The sequence below is a fragment of the Castanea sativa genome, chromosome 5 (genome assembly GCF_040712315.1).
Source record: "Castanea sativa cultivar Marrone di Chiusa Pesio chromosome 5, ASM4071231v1".
NCBI classification, from domain to species: domain Eukaryota; kingdom Viridiplantae; phylum Streptophyta; class Magnoliopsida; order Fagales; family Fagaceae; genus Castanea; species Castanea sativa.
The window spans coordinates 69,888,600-69,906,735 of NC_134017.1; the positions used below are offsets into that span (position 1 = coordinate 69,888,600).

Below are 18,136 nucleotides of genomic sequence, written 5' to 3' on the forward strand. Positions count from 1 at the left end.
CTTTTCCACCAAAGATCGAGGTCTTGAATAGTTACCACATATGTCTTCATGAATTTCTCGTAACACAATTGCTTCTTCAGGAGTCAGGAATTTCAGGTATGGCAGCAAAAATCCTCTCTTGTAAAGTTCATCATTCACGATAATGAATCTGGCTGCTTTAACTCTAAACTTATTTGCTTCTGATGGGTCAGATGGGAGTTAGCCGTCTTTGATGCAAGAAAGGATTGGGTCCATCCAGGTGCTTGGTTGCTGGATTGAGAGGTTTGCAATCCGTCAATACTAGGGATTGTCTGGTCTTCCATAAGCAACTCTGTCGTTGCTGAGGCATCTTCAGTTAACTCCAGTTTAGTGACCTCGTTAGTTGCTGAGTTGTTTTCCCTTGGGATTTGGTCGAACTTGATGTCATCAAATTCGTTAATGAGTTGAGTTGTTAGCTTGAGGTACTTCTTGATACTTTCTTCCTTTGCTTCGTATTCATTGGTTATTTGCCCAACAATCAGCTTAGAATCAGTCCTCAATTTCAAATTCTTAATCCCCAAGGCTTTTGCAATTCTCAGGCTAGCAAGGATCGCTTCATACTCTACTTCGTTGTTCATTGCTGGAAATTGGAGTTGAACTATATACTTAAGGATGTCCTTCTCGGGTGATGTCATAATGATATCGATGCGTCCAAGCCTTGCAACAAACGAGCCATCTACGCGAATCATCCAATACTTTGCTTCCTGATCTAGGTTTGGAAGAGTGAATTCTGCAATAAAATCTGCTAAAGCATGAGCTTTGATTTTTGTTCTTGGCCTGTACTCAATATCAAACTGGCTTAGCTCAACAGCCCATTAGACCATGAGTCCTGTAGCATATGGTTTGCTCATTGCTTTTCGGATTGGTTGATCTGTCATTATCATGATGGCATGGGCTTGGAAGTATGGACAAAGCTTCCTTAAAGCCATAATTAACAAGAAGGCCATCTTCTCTATACGTGGGTACTTCGCTTTCGCACCTTGAAAAGCCTGACTTGTGTACTATATGGGCCGTTGTACCTTGAATTCTTCACGGATCAATGTTGAATTGACGGCTATTTGTGACACAGCTAGATACAAAAATAGATATTCTCCTTCCATTGACAGGCTCAATAAAGGAGGCTTGGCCAGGTACTCTTTGAGATTCTGAAAGGCTGCCTCACACTCGTCCGTCTAATGGAAAGCCTTCTTAAGAGTTTTAAAGAAGGGGAGACACTTATCAGTGGCCTTTGAGATGAACCTGTTTAATGCTGCTACTCGTCCTGTCAGCCTTTACACCTCATTGATTGTTCTAGGAGAAGTCATGTCAAGTATGGCTCTGACCTTTTCTGGATTTGCCTCAATCCCTCGCTAAGATACTATGAAGCCTAGGAATTTTCCTGATGAGACCTTGAAAAAACACTTTGCAAGGTTGAGCTTTATTCTATACCTTCTCAAAGTATTGAACAAGGTTAGGATTGTTCAACTCTTCTTAGAAGGTGGTCATTATCACTTGATCATCTGCTTCGTCAATTTCCAGCACTGCTTTGTTGAAGCGTTTTACATAATCTCTCAAGTTTTCCCCTTCCTATTGCTTTACAATTAGTAGATAGGAGATGGGCCTCTTATGGTGCTGGCCCCCAATGAAATGACGAACAAAGGAGTCCCTCAAATGGTCAAAATTTGCAATAGACGTCACGGGTAGCTTATTGAACCATACCTTTGTTGCTCCTCTAAAGGTTGCCGAGAATGACCTACAAATGACTTCGTCTGGGGTTTGCTGGAGGTTTAGTATCGTCTTGAATGCCCTTATGTGATCTAGGGGATTCTTAGTGCCGTCATAAACTTCCAGCTGAGGAAGATGAAATTTGGGAGGGAAAGGGCACTCTTAAACACTAGTAGTGAAGGGTGAATCTATGCTCTTGATCATGCCATCAAGATTTACTGTTGTCTTACCCTTCATGGCGTTTTTGACTTTATCAAACTCCTTCCTCACGTTCTTCATCATTTGATCGCTGCCACGAGTTGACTGCACGATGTGTTCAGAAGTTTCTCTTCTGCTATTTCCTAGGCTGTGGGCTTCGTCGCCATTGTCGTTGTGGTTACGCCCTCTAGACATAACTTTCCGTTTCAAGTCTTCATTATATTTCATCAATTCTTTCACATTAGTTGTCAGTGCTTGAATCTGTTGAGCCATTACCATTGGATTCGGCAGTGCAGTAGTGGTTGGGTCCATCGGTTCTAAGGAACTTAGTCAGTAGAGAATTTGACGGCTTATGGTCATTTCCCACAGACGTCGCCAAACTGATGAAGCAAGATTTCGTCTCGTCAGTATGTTCCTCGTTAGTACGAAGGACAACTTGGAGATCCTGTTTAAGAGGAAACACTAAGGTATTAATAGCACCAATTTAGGGCCTGCCAAGGACCCTCCAATACTTCAATTGGCTTAAACTCTTTAGTAAATAAGTCATCTGTAAAGTAATTTTTGTGTGTGTGTGTGTGTGTGTGTGTGTGTGAATCATCTACTTGTCTTTCCTTGCTTTATATAGCCTCTAGGTGAGTAAATGTTCAGTGTAATGTTATACCACAGCTAAAGGATTTATGGCTCAATGATGATCACTTAATCCTAGCCTTTACTGTTCGTAACGACCATATAAATGTACATTATTGGACGGCAGTAATGGTTCCGTGCTCATTTTCCGCTTTGCCATTGAATGCTGTCTAGAATTAATGCACTTACGCTTGTCCATACCCTTACTTGTCATTACTATAGACGGTTTGCAAGAAAAGACGACCATTTATGCACTACTCGTGAATTGGCAATTAATAAAAATATACCAAATCAAAACTGTGGTAAAATTATGAAAAAAAAATTGTAAGAGTATAAAAGGCGAGGGTTGAAAACTGCATGTTAAACTTAAATGTTCATATGTGAATGTAGCAAAATAAATTTTAAATGTGTGAATAGTACCGTGAAACCCATTTTTAATGAAAAAATTGCTGAAAAATGATGTTTGTGGGTCCCGTCAACAGTGCACGGGTGCACTGGTCACGTAGAAAAGTCAACAATCACAGCTAAACTAAAAAAAAAAAAAAAAACGCAACGCAACGCAAGAAACGCTAAATCCAAACCGCACCATAGTCTCAATCCGCTATTTACATTTAGAAAAAGGGTAAGAACTCTATCATGTGCTCTACTTTTATTTTTACACGTGTATGTTTTAAGGATTTTACTAACGTATGTCTTTATAGCACACAATAGTATATTATTTTTGAAAAAAAATTTATCTAAAATTAAAAAAAATTTACAAATTTTTTAAACCTCAATAAAATATTTCTAAAATTAAATAGCTTAATATGTGAGAGTACATATTAACCAGAGCCATGTTTTAATAAAAAGAAAACATGAATTACTTTTATTACACACTATCTAAACACCGTATGGGAATTGAAAGGACAAAAAAACAAAATACTATTCATTGTTGCTTCACTTTACTCCAGTCAGAGTCAAGTCTTTTTTTTTGGGATGCACAGTTACAGTCAAGTCAAGTGATAAGTGCACCACATGCTAATGTTCATATAGTCTACTCAATCCCATCCATTCATAATTACTTTACCAATAAAAGGATTTATTATTTCGTCACTTTTTCTGTGGGTAAAATCTGTTACGCACGGCGTGTTCGCGTGTAACACATTATATACAGTATGTTACACAGTATCTAATTATTGCTTACACACCGTGTGTTGATCACGTGTAACACAACACACCAAATGTTTTGCAAATATATGTTTTTAGTTTTTAAAGGATGTTATAAATATTTTTACATATATTTTTACTTATATATATTTTTACATATATTTACAAATGCATATTTTTAATTTTTAAGTATACGCACCAAATACCCTTATTATTATTATTGTATCAATTTTTATGCGGATAAAATATGTTACACACTTTTTGTGTGCGTGTGTAACACTACACTGTAACAACCACACCCATATTAAAATGTTCCCACAGATGCAAAATGCTGAGGAACAATGATAATGAGCAATTCAAGATTACCACTTTCCTTCTTTTATGCAATCTTCCTCGTTCCCCTTTTCAGTCCCAGCTTAACGCAGAGAGATCCCTACGTTCTCCATAAGTGTTTAACTAGCGGTAACGTTAGTAGTAGCAGTACCTTCAGAGCAAACCTCAACACCCTCATCTCCACCCTTTCTTCCAACACCCAAATCGATTATGGGTTCTACAATTTCACTGCCGGAGTGGGCACCAACAAAGTTTACGCCACTGGGCTTTGTAGAGCTGACCTTACGCCAACTGATTGCCGTAGTTGTGTCAATATGTCTGCTCACGAGCTCTTACAATTGTGTCCAACACAGAAAGAGGGTATCATGTGGTACATGAATTGTACAGTTCGATACTCCAACAACTCTATATTTGGTGTTATGGAAACTACACCTACTCAATATCTTGCAACTGGGCCAAGTGATGACCTTGTCTCGAAATTGACTGAGTTCAACGAGGTGCTAAGTACCTTATTTTATGACCTAAGAGTTAGAGCTTCAGCTGGAGGAATTTTTCGCAAGGTTGCCGTTGGAAATGCCACCTATCTAAACCATACAATCTATGGGCTTATGCAGTGCAGTCCTGATTTGTCAGAGATGGACTGTAGCAATTGCCTAGTTGATGCTCAATCTTATAATAAAATTTGTTGTAATGGAAGCCTTGGAGTGAGAGCTCTTGCACCTACCTGTAACTTAAGAATTGAGTCCAACCAATTCTATGGCAGCACTCTTGTTGAAACGCTGCCATCATTATCTCCGCCTCCTGTGCCTGCAAAATCATTATCTCCGCCTCCTGTGCCTGCAAAAGGTACGCTTCCCAAACGAACATCTTCTGAATTTGTTAAGAAGAAAGAGTTTAATATGTGTTAAATTACCATCCCAAAAGCTTACACTATTGTATAGTAATTTATACTTTTAACCACGGTATTTTTAACAATTCTCATCACGTGTGAGAATTTGGAAATCAAATTAAACGGGAGGTAGAACAAATGAGATAGGGATCGAACTCATAATTTTATACCTGATACTATATTAAATTATCGATTATTTCAATTTAGGTTGAGTTTGGATAGCAACGCTTGGTTGGGTTTTGTGTACTGTTCATAGGATCCGCAAGTACGAAAAAAATAAATCTAATTTTAAAACTGAATCTTATGGCACTATTTATACCTTTAAAAATTATTTTGCTATAATGTTTTCAATTTTCAGCAATAAATAGTATTCAAACAGACCCTCACTATCCAAAGATATTGCCCCGTGTTTTTGCAACACCTTCACAATTAAGCATGTATAAGATCTACAATAGTTGGTGTTAGAAACTTTACTTGATAGAAAACCCAAAGACACATTAGAGTAGCAGCAATATTTGATTTTTATCTTTTCTAAACTTGATAGAGAACTTAAAGACACATAAGACTTTGTAACAACTTCACAATTAAACATGGATAATTCAGTGGTTATGGGATTATTTGTGGTGCCTCATGTTTATGGATGGAATGAAATTTCATCTCCTCCTCTCTTACTATATACTTTAACACTTCGTTTGAGAGGGAGGAAAAGAATTGAATGAAAAATAAAAATTATTTTGAAATATTTATTCTATTCACTTGTTTGAAAGTTTTTATGGAGACAATGGAAAGACCATTATCTTATTTGGGTGTTTAGATGGGAGAGAATGAAAATGGTAGACAAGAATACTGATTCCTCTCTTTTTCTCAGAACCTCAAATTTTTCATTTCTCTTAAAATTGGAAAGAATTGGAGGAAATAAAATTAGATTTAATAAAATTTTCACAAAAACTCCTAAAATACCCTTCAAAATTCCCTTTTTTATTTTAAAATAAGGTCATAATAGTAATGTTATTATAAAATGATTTCATTACATTAATTCCATTACACCACAAAATCATCAAAATTGTTCTAAATCTAGATCCAAATTCATCAAACCCATATACAAATTCATATAAATAATCAAACCAAAATTGAAAAAAGAAGGAGAAGATGAAGAAAGAAAGAAGAAGATCACTGCCCAAAATCACTGCCATTTTCTCCACCCAAATTTTTTGCTTTCTCCGCCCAAAATGACTACCCTTAATCAAACCCAACCCAAAATCATCATCTATAATAAAAGTATAAAACCTAAATTGTAAAAGAAGAAGAGGAAAGAAAAAGATTCTCAAAAAAAAAAAGAAAGAAGGAGAAGAAAGAGAGGTAGAGATAGAGATAAGGACATGAAGAAAAAGAAGGGAGTGTATTCAGATAAAAAAAGTAGTAAGTGTTAGGTGGGGGTAGGTGGGAAATAATAATAAAAAGTAAGGAAAAATACTATTTTAATAAAAAAGTGTGCATAACATATAAACTAATATGGACATTTTGTAAAAATGGGAGTGTAAAATAGAAAAAATAGATTTTAGATATGCATAGTTACAAAAATTTTGCATCTACTGATGCAGGTGCTCTAACTTTGGTAATAGAAATTTATCTAAAACAAATCATCTTAATAATTTTAAATACTTATAGTGACTCACATAATAAAAAATCATAGATGTCGAACGTGTAACGTGTGACGTGTGATTAATGTCTACATTAAATCAAATGGGATAAGTAGTATATATAAAATCCAACTTTTACTATATTACATGTTAGGATTTAGTGCCAAATTCCATAACTTGTGATCCTTTTTGAGTTATAATGTACAAGATCAAGAGTCCAAGATGCAATTCTAGAGAAGGCAATTCCTTGAAAGTCGACTACCTTTTGATTATGTCTCAATTAAATCAAGATGCAATTCCAAGATGCAATTCTAGAGAAGGCATTAAATCAAGTGTTTTTACCGCTCCTCTGCATCCTCTAGTAATGTTCATTCTAAAATTCAACACTCGGAATGTTTTAATGAAGGCAGAGTTCCGGCTTTTGCAGGAAAGGAAAGCAACTCATCTCAAACTACAATCGTTGTGGTAGTGACAACTATTTCTGCTGCTGTACAAATCATCTCGATCTGCATTTGCATCTATTTAAGAAAGAGGAACCGAAGGAAGAAAGTTGAAAGTAAGTCAGAAATTGGTTTACCTTTCCTTGTTGCTAAATGATAAGTGAATCATTACTATAAAAGGACGGAAAACTACCATATCCCTACAACTTGTATGTGGTGGTGTGAGCATTGCTTGAAGTATAAAGCAATATTAGTGAAAATAAGATTCCACTTTTTCAAGTATTATTTTCTCATCATTGAAACAGAACAAAAGCATAATTTAGCTACCATTAATTGGACATGAAATCGGTTCTAGTGCAAACAATCATGAAAACTAATTGAAAGATGAGTGTATGCAATAGTTCTACTAAAACAAATTCAAGAAAATTACATATGGGACATTTTTTGCTCCATTTAGAGTTAAAGAAGACACGATTCAGCAATCAGTTCTGCATAGCCCCCCCTTGTTATTTTTGTGTACACATAATTACAATTTCAATTGAGTCAATACAATTATTTAATTCAGACGTATTGACTTGTTCTTCAGGTGAAGATGAAGATGAAATTAGTGCTGTTGCATCCTTGCAATTTGACTTTGGCAAAATTAGAGTTGCTACACAGAACTTCTCTGATGCTAATAAGCTTGGAGAGGGTGGATTTGGTATTGTTTACAAGGTATTGTGACATTATCGAGTGAATAAATCTCAATTTTACTTTTCATAACATGTTATATCCCTAATTTTGAATTTTTGAGGATTACATAATTATATTTAAATTTGTTTTTTATTTATTTTATATTTTCATTTTTCAGGGTAAGTTCTCAAATGGACAAGAAATAGCTGTGAAAAGGTTGTCTAGGAATTCTTCACAAGGAGAGGTAGAATTTAAGAATGAGGTCATGTTAGTTGCTAAGCTACAACACCGTAATCTTGTAAGACTCTTAGGATTCTGCTTGGAAGGGGATGAGAGGCTTCTAGTATATGAGTTTGTGCCAAATGGAAGCCTTGACCGCTTCATATTTGGTATGTTTCCATCTTAACTGTCACGTTCTATTTATAGTCGTTTCTTCTTAAATGATTTAGTGTTGGGTTACAAACACTTCCACATATACTTGTTTATTGGAATTATACACTTACATGAATATGTAGATCCAATCAAACGTGCACAATTGAATTGGGAAAAGCGCTTCAAAATTATTGGGGGTTTTGCTCGAGGACTTCTTTACCTTCATGAAGACTCTCAACTTCGTATTATTCATCGAGATCTCAAAGCTAGCAACATTCTACTTGATACCAGTATGAACCCCAAGATTTCCGATTTTGGTATGGCGAGATTATTTCAACTAGATCAAACTCAAGGAAACACAAGTAGAATTGTGGGGACCTAGTAAGTATATCTCTCATACTATTAATATAGAATAAAAACCATTATTTGTAGAGAGAATGGGGAAGTCCAAAAAAAAAAAAATTTAATCATCTTTATTCAAATATGATGAAATCAAAGTAATTTTAAATTATTATAAAGAAACCTCTATTATCATGTAAATAAACTTATCTTATTCTTATCCACATATATAGTGGATACATGCCTCCAGAATATGCGTTTCACGGACAATTTTCAGTGAAGTCCGATGTTTTTAGTTTTGGTGTGATAATCCTAGAGATGGTGGCTGGGCAGAAAAATAATACTTTTCATATTGAAGACAGTGGAGATGGCCTTATAAATTATGTGAGTGCAAGTGCTTTCCCTCCATTCTAACTCACAAGCATGGCTAGTAATTCATATGATACCCTAAGGTAAAATAATATTCTCTTTGTTATTGTGTTTACAATTTTTACATATCTTTGCAGGCCTGGAAACAATGGAGGGATGGGACAACTTCTAATTTTGTGGATCCCACATTGCGTACTGATTCAGCAACTCAAATAATGAAATGCATCCATATTGGGTTACTTTGCGTTCAAGAAAATGTAGATAAGAGACCAACCATGGCTTCAATAGTTCTCATGCTTAATAGTGAATCTATGAGTCTATCAGTACCATCACAACCAGCATTTCTGATGGACAGTAGCACTAGATCAAACATGCTCTTGGTGGAGCATGATTCAAGGGAGATGGGGTCAACACAATCCAAAAGTAACTCTGTCCAAGCCTCAGTAAATGCAGTTTCAAATTCGGAATTTGATCCTCGCTAGAATTATATGGATTTTACATTTATGGCTGATCATTCTCACATCTCCATTTCCATTTGCATTTCATAAAATCAATACACCACATGTTGCATTTTACAAGGGTGGATAATCGTGCCAATGTAAATTTTGTTATGTCTAACGGCGTTTTGGAGAGACATAGAATTAAGCGGTGGTATCTTATGGAGTGGCTATATGTCATAGCTATCTCACAAGATGTGGAATTTACATGGTTGAGCTAGAAAGTTTTTTCAAAGAGACCAAACTAAATATAATAAAGTTCTACCATATGTTACTTTCGTGAACTAAATTGAACTTAACAAAGTTATACTGTATGTTCTTTCTTAGTATTAAAATAATTTATAATTTATTCTAAAGTTTTTCTTTTTTGACAATCTCTTTTTCTATATACACAGTAACGTAGGTAAACAGTGTTTTTTGGGTAAATATTGCTAAAAGTGAAGTTTTTTGGGGTTATAGTCACTGTTCCAAGTTATTTGGGAAAATGAGGAGAGAGAGTGAATTTCGGCAACAATGTTGCCGAAATTCGAAGAAAAGTATGAGAGAGAAAATAGGAATTGAGGAGAGAGAAATTTTGGAATTTCGGCAATAGTGTTGCCGAAATTCCTTCTGCCCAGCTCAGCCCGCTTCACTGAGTGCCCATGCGCGAGTGCCCAAAAGGAAAAAATAAAAAAGGTTTGTGGCAATTCCATTGCCGAAAATGGAGGGAAAAGAAAAAAAAAATTGAATTATGGCAATGGAATTGCCGAAAAAAAAAAGAAAAGAAAGAATGGTGGCCATGTAGTGCCGAAATAGAGAAGGGAAAAAAAAAAAAAAAAAAAAGAAATGTGGCAATGGTATTGCCGAAATAGGGGGAGAGAAAAAAAAAAAAAAAAAAAAGGAAATGTGGCAATGGTATTGCCGAAATAGGGGGAAAGAGGAAAAAAAAATTACGGCAATGGGATTGCCGAAATAGGAAAAAAAAAAAAAAAAGAATTGTGGCCATGGTGTTGCCGAAATAGGGGAAAGAAAAAAAAATTGTGGCAATGCAATTGCCAAAAATGGGGAAAAAATTAAAAAAAAAAAATCAATTGTGGCAATGGCAGTGCCGGAGGGGAAAACGACAAACTCAAGTACGTTGAGTGTTTGATTCTTGTCTTGTCCATCTGTCTGAAACAAATTCAAGTATCGTTTGATTATTATTCAAAGTACATAGATTCTAAAACGTACATGAAAAAAAGTTATAGAAGAGAAAAAATGATTGATGTGTACCGTAAATAAAAAATAAAATAAAAACTGAGATTTTTGTAGAGATTCTTTGCAGTGGCATTGCCGAAATAAAAGGAAAAAAAAAACGTACATAACATTTTTATTTTTACAATAAATTATAGGTGGTTAGTTGTTGTTGGTTCAAATTTGAACCTAACGCTAAGATACTTTTTTGCCCTAACAATAACAACTAGTAACAACCTGACACTTATAATTTGTTGTGAAAATATTCACCTCTTCCTTTCATTCTTATTTTTTGCCTGAAATGATTCCATTCATCCTTCCCAATAAAACCATATCACGCCTAATATTTGGCTTCAGAGATTCTTTTTACTTTTTATCCCTCCTCCCTATTACAAGTCTCCTCATCTTTTTGGCTTTTTGTTTTTTTATGAACTGTGTTGTATTTGGTAAATTTTTATTAGTACAATTTAAAGTACATAGATATTCTTATTCAGATTCTTATCCATGCATGGGAGAAATTTATGGAAGAAAAAATGATTGATGTTCACGGTGTAAATAACAAAAAAAAAATAAAAAAAATGAGGGTTTTGCAGAGATTCTTTGCAGTGGCATTGCCGAAATAAAAGGAAAAAAAAAAAAAAACCGTACACAACATTTTTATTTTTACAATAAATCATAGGTGGTTAGTTGTTGTTGGTTCAAATTTGAACCCAACGCTAAGATACTTTTTTGCCCTAACAATAACAACTAGTAACAACCTGACACTTATAATTTGTTGTGAAAATATTCACCTCTTCCTCTGATTCTTATTTTCTGCTTGAAATGATTCCATTCATCCTTCCCAATAAAACCATATCACGCTTAAAATTTGGTTTCAGAGATTCTTTTTACTTTTTATCTCTCCTCCCTGTGACAAGTCTCCTCACAAAGTTGATCTTTTTGTCTTTTTGTTTTTTTATAAACTGTGTTGTATTTGGTCAATTTTTATTAGTACAATTTAAAGTACATAGATATTCTTATTCAAATTCTTATCCATGCATGAGAGAAATTTATGGAAGAAAAAATGATTAATGTGCACGGTGTAAACAACAAAAAAACAAAAAAAAAAAACTGAGGATTTTGCAGAGATTCTTTGCAGGATTTGCAGAGATTTATAAATGATTGATGTGCACTGTAAACAAAAAAAACAAAGACACTTTGAGATTTTTTGCAGAGATGGTCCTTGCTGTATTTGGTCAATTTCTATTAGTACAGTTTAAAATCTAAGAATTTAACTTATACGAAACTTGCATTTTATTTGAACAGCACCAATATTACTTTAGTTTTCACGTTTCTTATTTTCCATTCTTTTCCCCCTAAAAATTATATCAACCTTCTTCTTTACTCTTATTCCCCTCATAATTCTATCAACCATTTTCAATTCATGCATGCCATATATTCTACAAACAATTATAAGGAACAACACTTGCAAATACCTATTCGTGGTTATCATTTTACAAGGTGAGTTACATCTCTTTAAGTAGTTACTTTTCTTTTTATAATATTCATGTTGATATGTTTTAGGGGCATAGCTAAGCATGAAAATTTTGTTTTTGTTAAATTATTTGTTCATGAAAATCTTGTTTTTGTATTATGTGTTTTGCAACAAGAACTGATTTGTATGATATGTTTTAAATTATGGGTCTTGCCTAAAATTTCATATAGCAAAAATAAATTTTAAAATTGACATAAATTTTTCTTAAAAAAATTCTTACTTTGTTAGCCTAAAATATACATGTATGCTATAAGAAAACCCCAAAAAAAATAAGGTTAGTATATGCTCCTAAAGAAGTGATAAGACTCCAGTCAATATCTATATGTGGTAGGCGGGTAACACGGTATAGTCTACATTGATACAAATATGGGGTGATACGCTCGCCTAATTGCTGGGGGGTGCAAACCGTTGGGGTCGCACTCGTAACGTAGAAACCTGAATTTTTTAAAAAAATGTACAATATTATATTGCTAATGTTGAAATTATTTTCATGTAAATTGAATAATTGTAGATATTATTAGGATATTAATAAATTTGGATCTCACAACGTACATTGCCTTCCATTGCATCATTAGAGATGTGATATTGTTGTTGGGTTGGCAGAGAATGATCGAATGACCCAGGCTCTATTTCAAATATATCCTACAGTATCTTTAATATATAAATACTGAGATTAAAAAATTACAATATCTGAAAGTACATTTTTTACAAATCATCTATATAAAAAATTACAAACTAAGCAAATAATTTCCAATTAAATTAGAGGCTGAGAAGCTTACTACAATTGTGATACGAAGTGAAGGAATGTAAGAATTATAGAGTGATGCTTGCAAGAAAAGAAAGAAAGAAAAAAAAAAAACATAATCAGATAATCATAAATATCTTCTAAGAACAAAAGAACAACAATAAAATATAATAACAATAAAATAACCATACATAAAGCATATAATTAATTTTTATGTCAACTAAACTTTAAAGAAAACGAAACACAAATGTACGATTTATTGTACTAAAAAAAATACACATACATATCTTTATTATAAATCAACAAACATATTATGCAATATATTTTTTTCCAAGTAATGATGTAATAATTGATAATAACAAAGTAAAATTGACTATAAAAAGATCACAATAATACAATTTATTACAATTTTTGTGGTCATATACTACTAATAATAATAACAATAAATAATATTAAATAATTTCAAAATTAACAAAACATATACGTAAATTTAATTAGATAGAGAGTTGAGCTGTTTACGATAATTGTGATACCAATTGAAAAAGTAAGAATTATAGAGTGATGCTTGCAAAAAAGAAAAAGAAAAACACAATTAGATAATAATAAATAAACACAAAATAACAACAATACTAAAAATGTTTGTAGTCCTAACCATAAAAAATTTATTAATCTAAAATTTGAATAAAAACAACAACAACAACAACAATCATAATCGCTGAAGCAAAAAGCAAAAAAAACTTACATTAACCCAAAACTTACAATTGTGTACGCTGAAGCAAAACTGAAGAAAAACTAAACAATCGGATAGAAGTGTTTTGTGAGAAAACTTCAAGCAAAGATGAAAAATAGAAGTGTTTTGTGAGAAGGAAGGGCTTGCCTTTTATTACAAAGATGTGAAATAAAAAACAAAAAAAATTCATTTGTCATGGAGGCTAACTGAGTCCCAGTTTTTTTGGTACATCAATCATATTTTTTTGCAGAGATTCTTCTTCAAGTCTTGTTTGATTCTTAGCAAAGTTTGATTCTTAGCAAAGAATCTCAGCAAAGTTTTATTCAAGTACTGTTTGAGTCACATTAATATATATTTTTTTCTACAACTTTCACGTGTTAGAGTCTATTTACTTCTTGAATTTGTGTAGGGAGATAAGAATCCTTCTATTTCGGCAATGTTATTGCCACAATTGGTTTTCCTTTTTTTTTTTTTTATAATTTTTTTCACATTTTTGGCAATAGCATTGCCACAATACCCACAATTTTTTTTTCTTTTTTCTTTCTTTCTTTTTTCTTTCCCCCTATTTCGGCAATACCATTGCCACAATTCTTTTTTTTTTTTTTCCTTTTTTTTCCCCCTATTTCGGCAATACCATTGCCACCATTTTTTTTTTTTTTCCTCCCTATTTCGGCAATCTCATTGCCATAATTTTTTTTTTTCTCTTCCCCCTATTTCGGCAATACCATTGCCACAATTCCTTTTTTTTTTCCCCCCTATTTCGGCAATCCCATTGCCATAATTTTTTTTTTCCCTTCCCTATTTCGGCACTACATGGCCACCATTCTTTTTTTTTTTTTTTTTTTCCCTCTATTTCGGCAATCCCATTGCCATAATTCTTTTTTTTTTCTTTTCCCTCCATTTGCGGCAATGGGATTGCCACAAACCTTTTTTATTTTTTCCTTTTGGGCACTCACGCATGGGCACTCAGTGAAGCGGGCAGGGCTGGGTAGAAGGAATTTCGACAACACTGTTGTCGAAATTCCAAAATTTCTCTCTCCTCAATTCCTATTTTCTCTCTCATACTTTTCTTCGAATTTCGGCAACACTGTTGCCGAAATTCACTCTCTCTCCTCATTTTCCCAAATAACTTGAAACAGTGACTATAACTCCAAAAAACTTCACTTTTAGCAATATTTACCCAAAAGACTTCAGGTAAACAATCACTTAATCAAATTTTCTTAATGAGTTAATACAATTTTTTTCTTAATAAGTGTATATAGTCAAACAAAACTAAACAATTGAGGTAAATTTGTTTCTATCTTAATATCTTAATATACAAACACATCAAAATTAAATTATACATCTAATATTATCAAATATAACTGTACGGTATATAGTCATAGGCCCATTATTGTTAGGCCCAAGGCTGTATAGCGCACTATCATAGACCCATCGCTTAGGGGACTAGTATCTATAAAGTGCTCGACAGGTAGGCCAAGGACTATTTAGGCCTCAACATTGTTGTTATTCGGATGTGTTCTAGAGCACCTCGATAGTGCCTTGGGGAATATCGCTGCTGAGCACCATTCGGCGTCTAGCACTAGTTCCAACGTTCACTTCCTTGTTCCCAAATTGGGTCAACTTCTGTCAGGAATAATCAAAACGGGACCCACCCGCACGAGGATTGTTAGAAAGTATCATGATTAACTCACTAAAGGGAGACTATAAATAGAGGAAAGGAAGGAGGAAAATGGGTTAGACACTTCGGAGAGAAAGTGAGAAAATAAATAGAGAAGGAGAAGAAGAAATAGGAAGAAAGGTGTTTGGTCAGTGAGGTTTGCACTTCTTGTGGGCCATAGTCTACCTATCAAGGAACTTCTCATCGTAGGATATTCAAAAACTCTACAACAAGTAAATTGTGAGCCCAATCAAGAGGTTGGCCCAATAACAGGGAATTGGGCTCGTACAATTGGCGCCATTTGTGGGGATCTCCTATTCAGCTGTAGTTCCAACAAGATTCATCTGACTGAACATGTCTGACCATTATTTAGCGAGCTATGCCTATAACGGATCTGGGGGCTCCTTTATGGGCTCAAGTTGGCAAGAAAGGAGGCATAGAGATGAAGACCGGTGGTATAAACGGGACAAGGAGTGCTCTGGCTTAAGAGAAGGATCTTCGTAAACGTATTGGTCAACGTTTGAAGTCCCAGCGCAAGAGCACTGTGATAGGAGAGATCAAGAACTAGAACGCCTACGCAGATTAGTCAAGGATCTGGAGTTGGAAGTACGGGGTAGGCGTCGAAGAAGGAATCACGGTGAATCCCCTGAAGGATATGTGAGCATTGGGGATAGTCTTGGAGAAGCGTCCAACTAAACTGGTTCCCGCCAATCAAGGGAGAGATCACGGGATTTCGCTGATAGAATGTCGATTTCTCCTGAACGGCGCAGACACCGTAGTGCAGCAATGGATGCCATAAGCTGGGCATTACGTAGAGCAGCCCGGTAACCGTTCTCTGACAAGATTGAACGTGTGCAGATACTGAGGAGATTTAGTAGACCACCGTTTATTTCATATGATGGAAAGGCCGATCCTGTCGAACTTGTTAGCCATTATATTTAGATGATGTCCCTCTATAAGCTGGGCATTACGTAGAGCAGCCCGGTAACCGTTCTCTGACAAGATTGAACGTGTGCAGATACTGAGGAGATTTAGTAGACCACCGTTTATTTCATATGATGGAAAGGCCGATCCTGTCGAACTTGTTAGCCATTATATTTAGATGATGTCCCTCTATATCCAAAATGACGTGCTTATGTGTAAAGTATTCCCTTCCATTCTTGGGCCTACTATTTTAAGGTGGTTTAATGGGCTAAGGAAGGGACCAATTCATAATTTTGGAGAGTTAATTCAAGAATTTGGTGCTCACTTTATGACATATAGCCAAGTACCACAATCGGTGGACGGATTGCTGTCTATGGAGATGGGAGCTGGTGAAACTTTATGGAGTTATGCTAATAGGTATTGGGAATTGTATAATGATATTGGTGGAGGTAATGAGAAAGTGGCCGCTAGCACTTTCAGACTGGGGCTTCCAGAGGATTCAGAATTACGAGATTTGTTGACTATGAGGCCTTCCGAGAACATGCGACAGCTTATGAGGCATATTGAGGAGTATAAAAGACTAGAAGATGATTGGAAGTAAAGTAAAGGTAAGGCTCCCGCCACACCCCAATACACGAAGGATTCTCGATCAGGGGGCTTTTAGCCAAGGACAAAAAGGGAGTTGAGAATTCAAGAGTCTACTGCTCGTAGCGGGGAGATCAATGTGGCATTTAAGGAACCAATACATAAAATTCTAAACGGATCAAGAATGAACCTTACTTTTGATGGCTAAGAAAAATGGGGGGTGACATGACAAGAAGGAATCAAAGTTTATACTGCACTTACAACTGAGTAGTGCCGAGTAACTAAGGATTTCGAGCAGTTAGTGAAGTCCATGCACTTGAAGGAGTTTGTTGTGGAACTTGAGAGTGGTGTTGTTGGGTAGGCCTCAAGATCACGGGGGGAATACGCTCCTGCCCCCCTTAGGTGTAATTGAAGTTATCCACACCGTTTCAATAGGCACTAGCGTGAGTCAGCGGAATGGGGTGTTAAGTGTAGTGTTAGTGGAAAGTGCTAGAGAGGATGCTCGGCCTGGGAAAAAAGCAAAGTGTACAAGAAAACCAATCACATTAGGGGATGAAGATTTAGGAGGAACGACCCAGCCACATGACGATGCGCTCGGGGTTACCGCCAGAATAAATGGTTTTATAATGAAGAGAGTGCTGATAGAACAAGGAAGTGGGGCCAAGGTGATATATCCCAATCTGTTTAAAAGGTTGGGGTTGAAGGCAGATGACTTATCCAAGTATGATACCCACTAGTAGGATTTAATAGCCGAATGGTGGTACTAAAGGGATAGATTTTGCTTCCCATGAACACGGAAGGGAAGGAAGTGATTGTAAATTTTATTATGGTCAGCTTTTTTCCTCCCTATACAGCAATACTTGGTAGGCCATGGATTCACGTAATGGGGGCAGTCCCATCCATTTTGCATGTTAAGGTGAAGTTTCATACTAACCATGGTGTTGCCGTGGTGAGAGGGGACCAGCAGGTAGCAAGACGATGTCTAGTGATGACCGTAAATCGAGAGATTAAGTAGAAAAAGTCTGCCGAACAGGTCCCTTTGTAGCAACTATAGGGGCTCCTAGAGGGCCAGGGAGTTGACAGTGCCGAGGACCTGATTAAAATAAGTATACTTCCATACGAGAATAGGAGTTTCCAAATAGGGACCAGCATGAAGCATGAGGATCGGGTGAGTTTGTTGTTGCTGTTAGTTTAGAATTTGGATGTTTTTGCATGGATTCCATACGAGGTACCCGGAGTGGACTCGAAATTTATTACCCACAAACTCAATGTAGACCCATCATTCCTTCCAAAGAAGAAAAAGCTAAGAAAATCGTCTAAGAAATACATTAAAGCTGTTAAGCAAGAGGTTGAAAAGTTAAAGGAGGTAGGGGAAATTAAAGAGGTCTTTTTCCTAGAGTGGTTATCCAATCCCGTGGTGGTGAAAAAGAAGAATGGTAAATGGAGGGCTTTTGTGGACTTCACCAACCTTAACCAAGCCTGCCCAAAAGATCTATTCTCGA

General features: G+C 35.4%; 1 protein-coding gene across 1 annotated transcript; it reads left to right on the forward strand.

The window, feature by feature from the left end:
* Window positions 1-4,034: 4,034 nt before the first annotated feature.
* On the forward strand, window positions 4,035-9,325 carry LOC142635694 (cysteine-rich receptor-like protein kinase 15). The gene is made up of 7 exons (XM_075809814.1): window positions 4,035-4,872; window positions 6,962-7,111; window positions 7,582-7,709; window positions 7,846-8,056; window positions 8,183-8,420; window positions 8,612-8,762; window positions 8,885-9,325. Exons 1-7 carry the CDS (start codon window positions 4,035-4,037, stop codon window positions 9,227-9,229), a joined length of 2,061 nt encoding a protein of 686 aa, XP_075665929.1. The 3' UTR covers window positions 9,230-9,325.
* The last annotated feature ends 8,811 nt before the right edge of the window (window positions 9,326-18,136 follow it).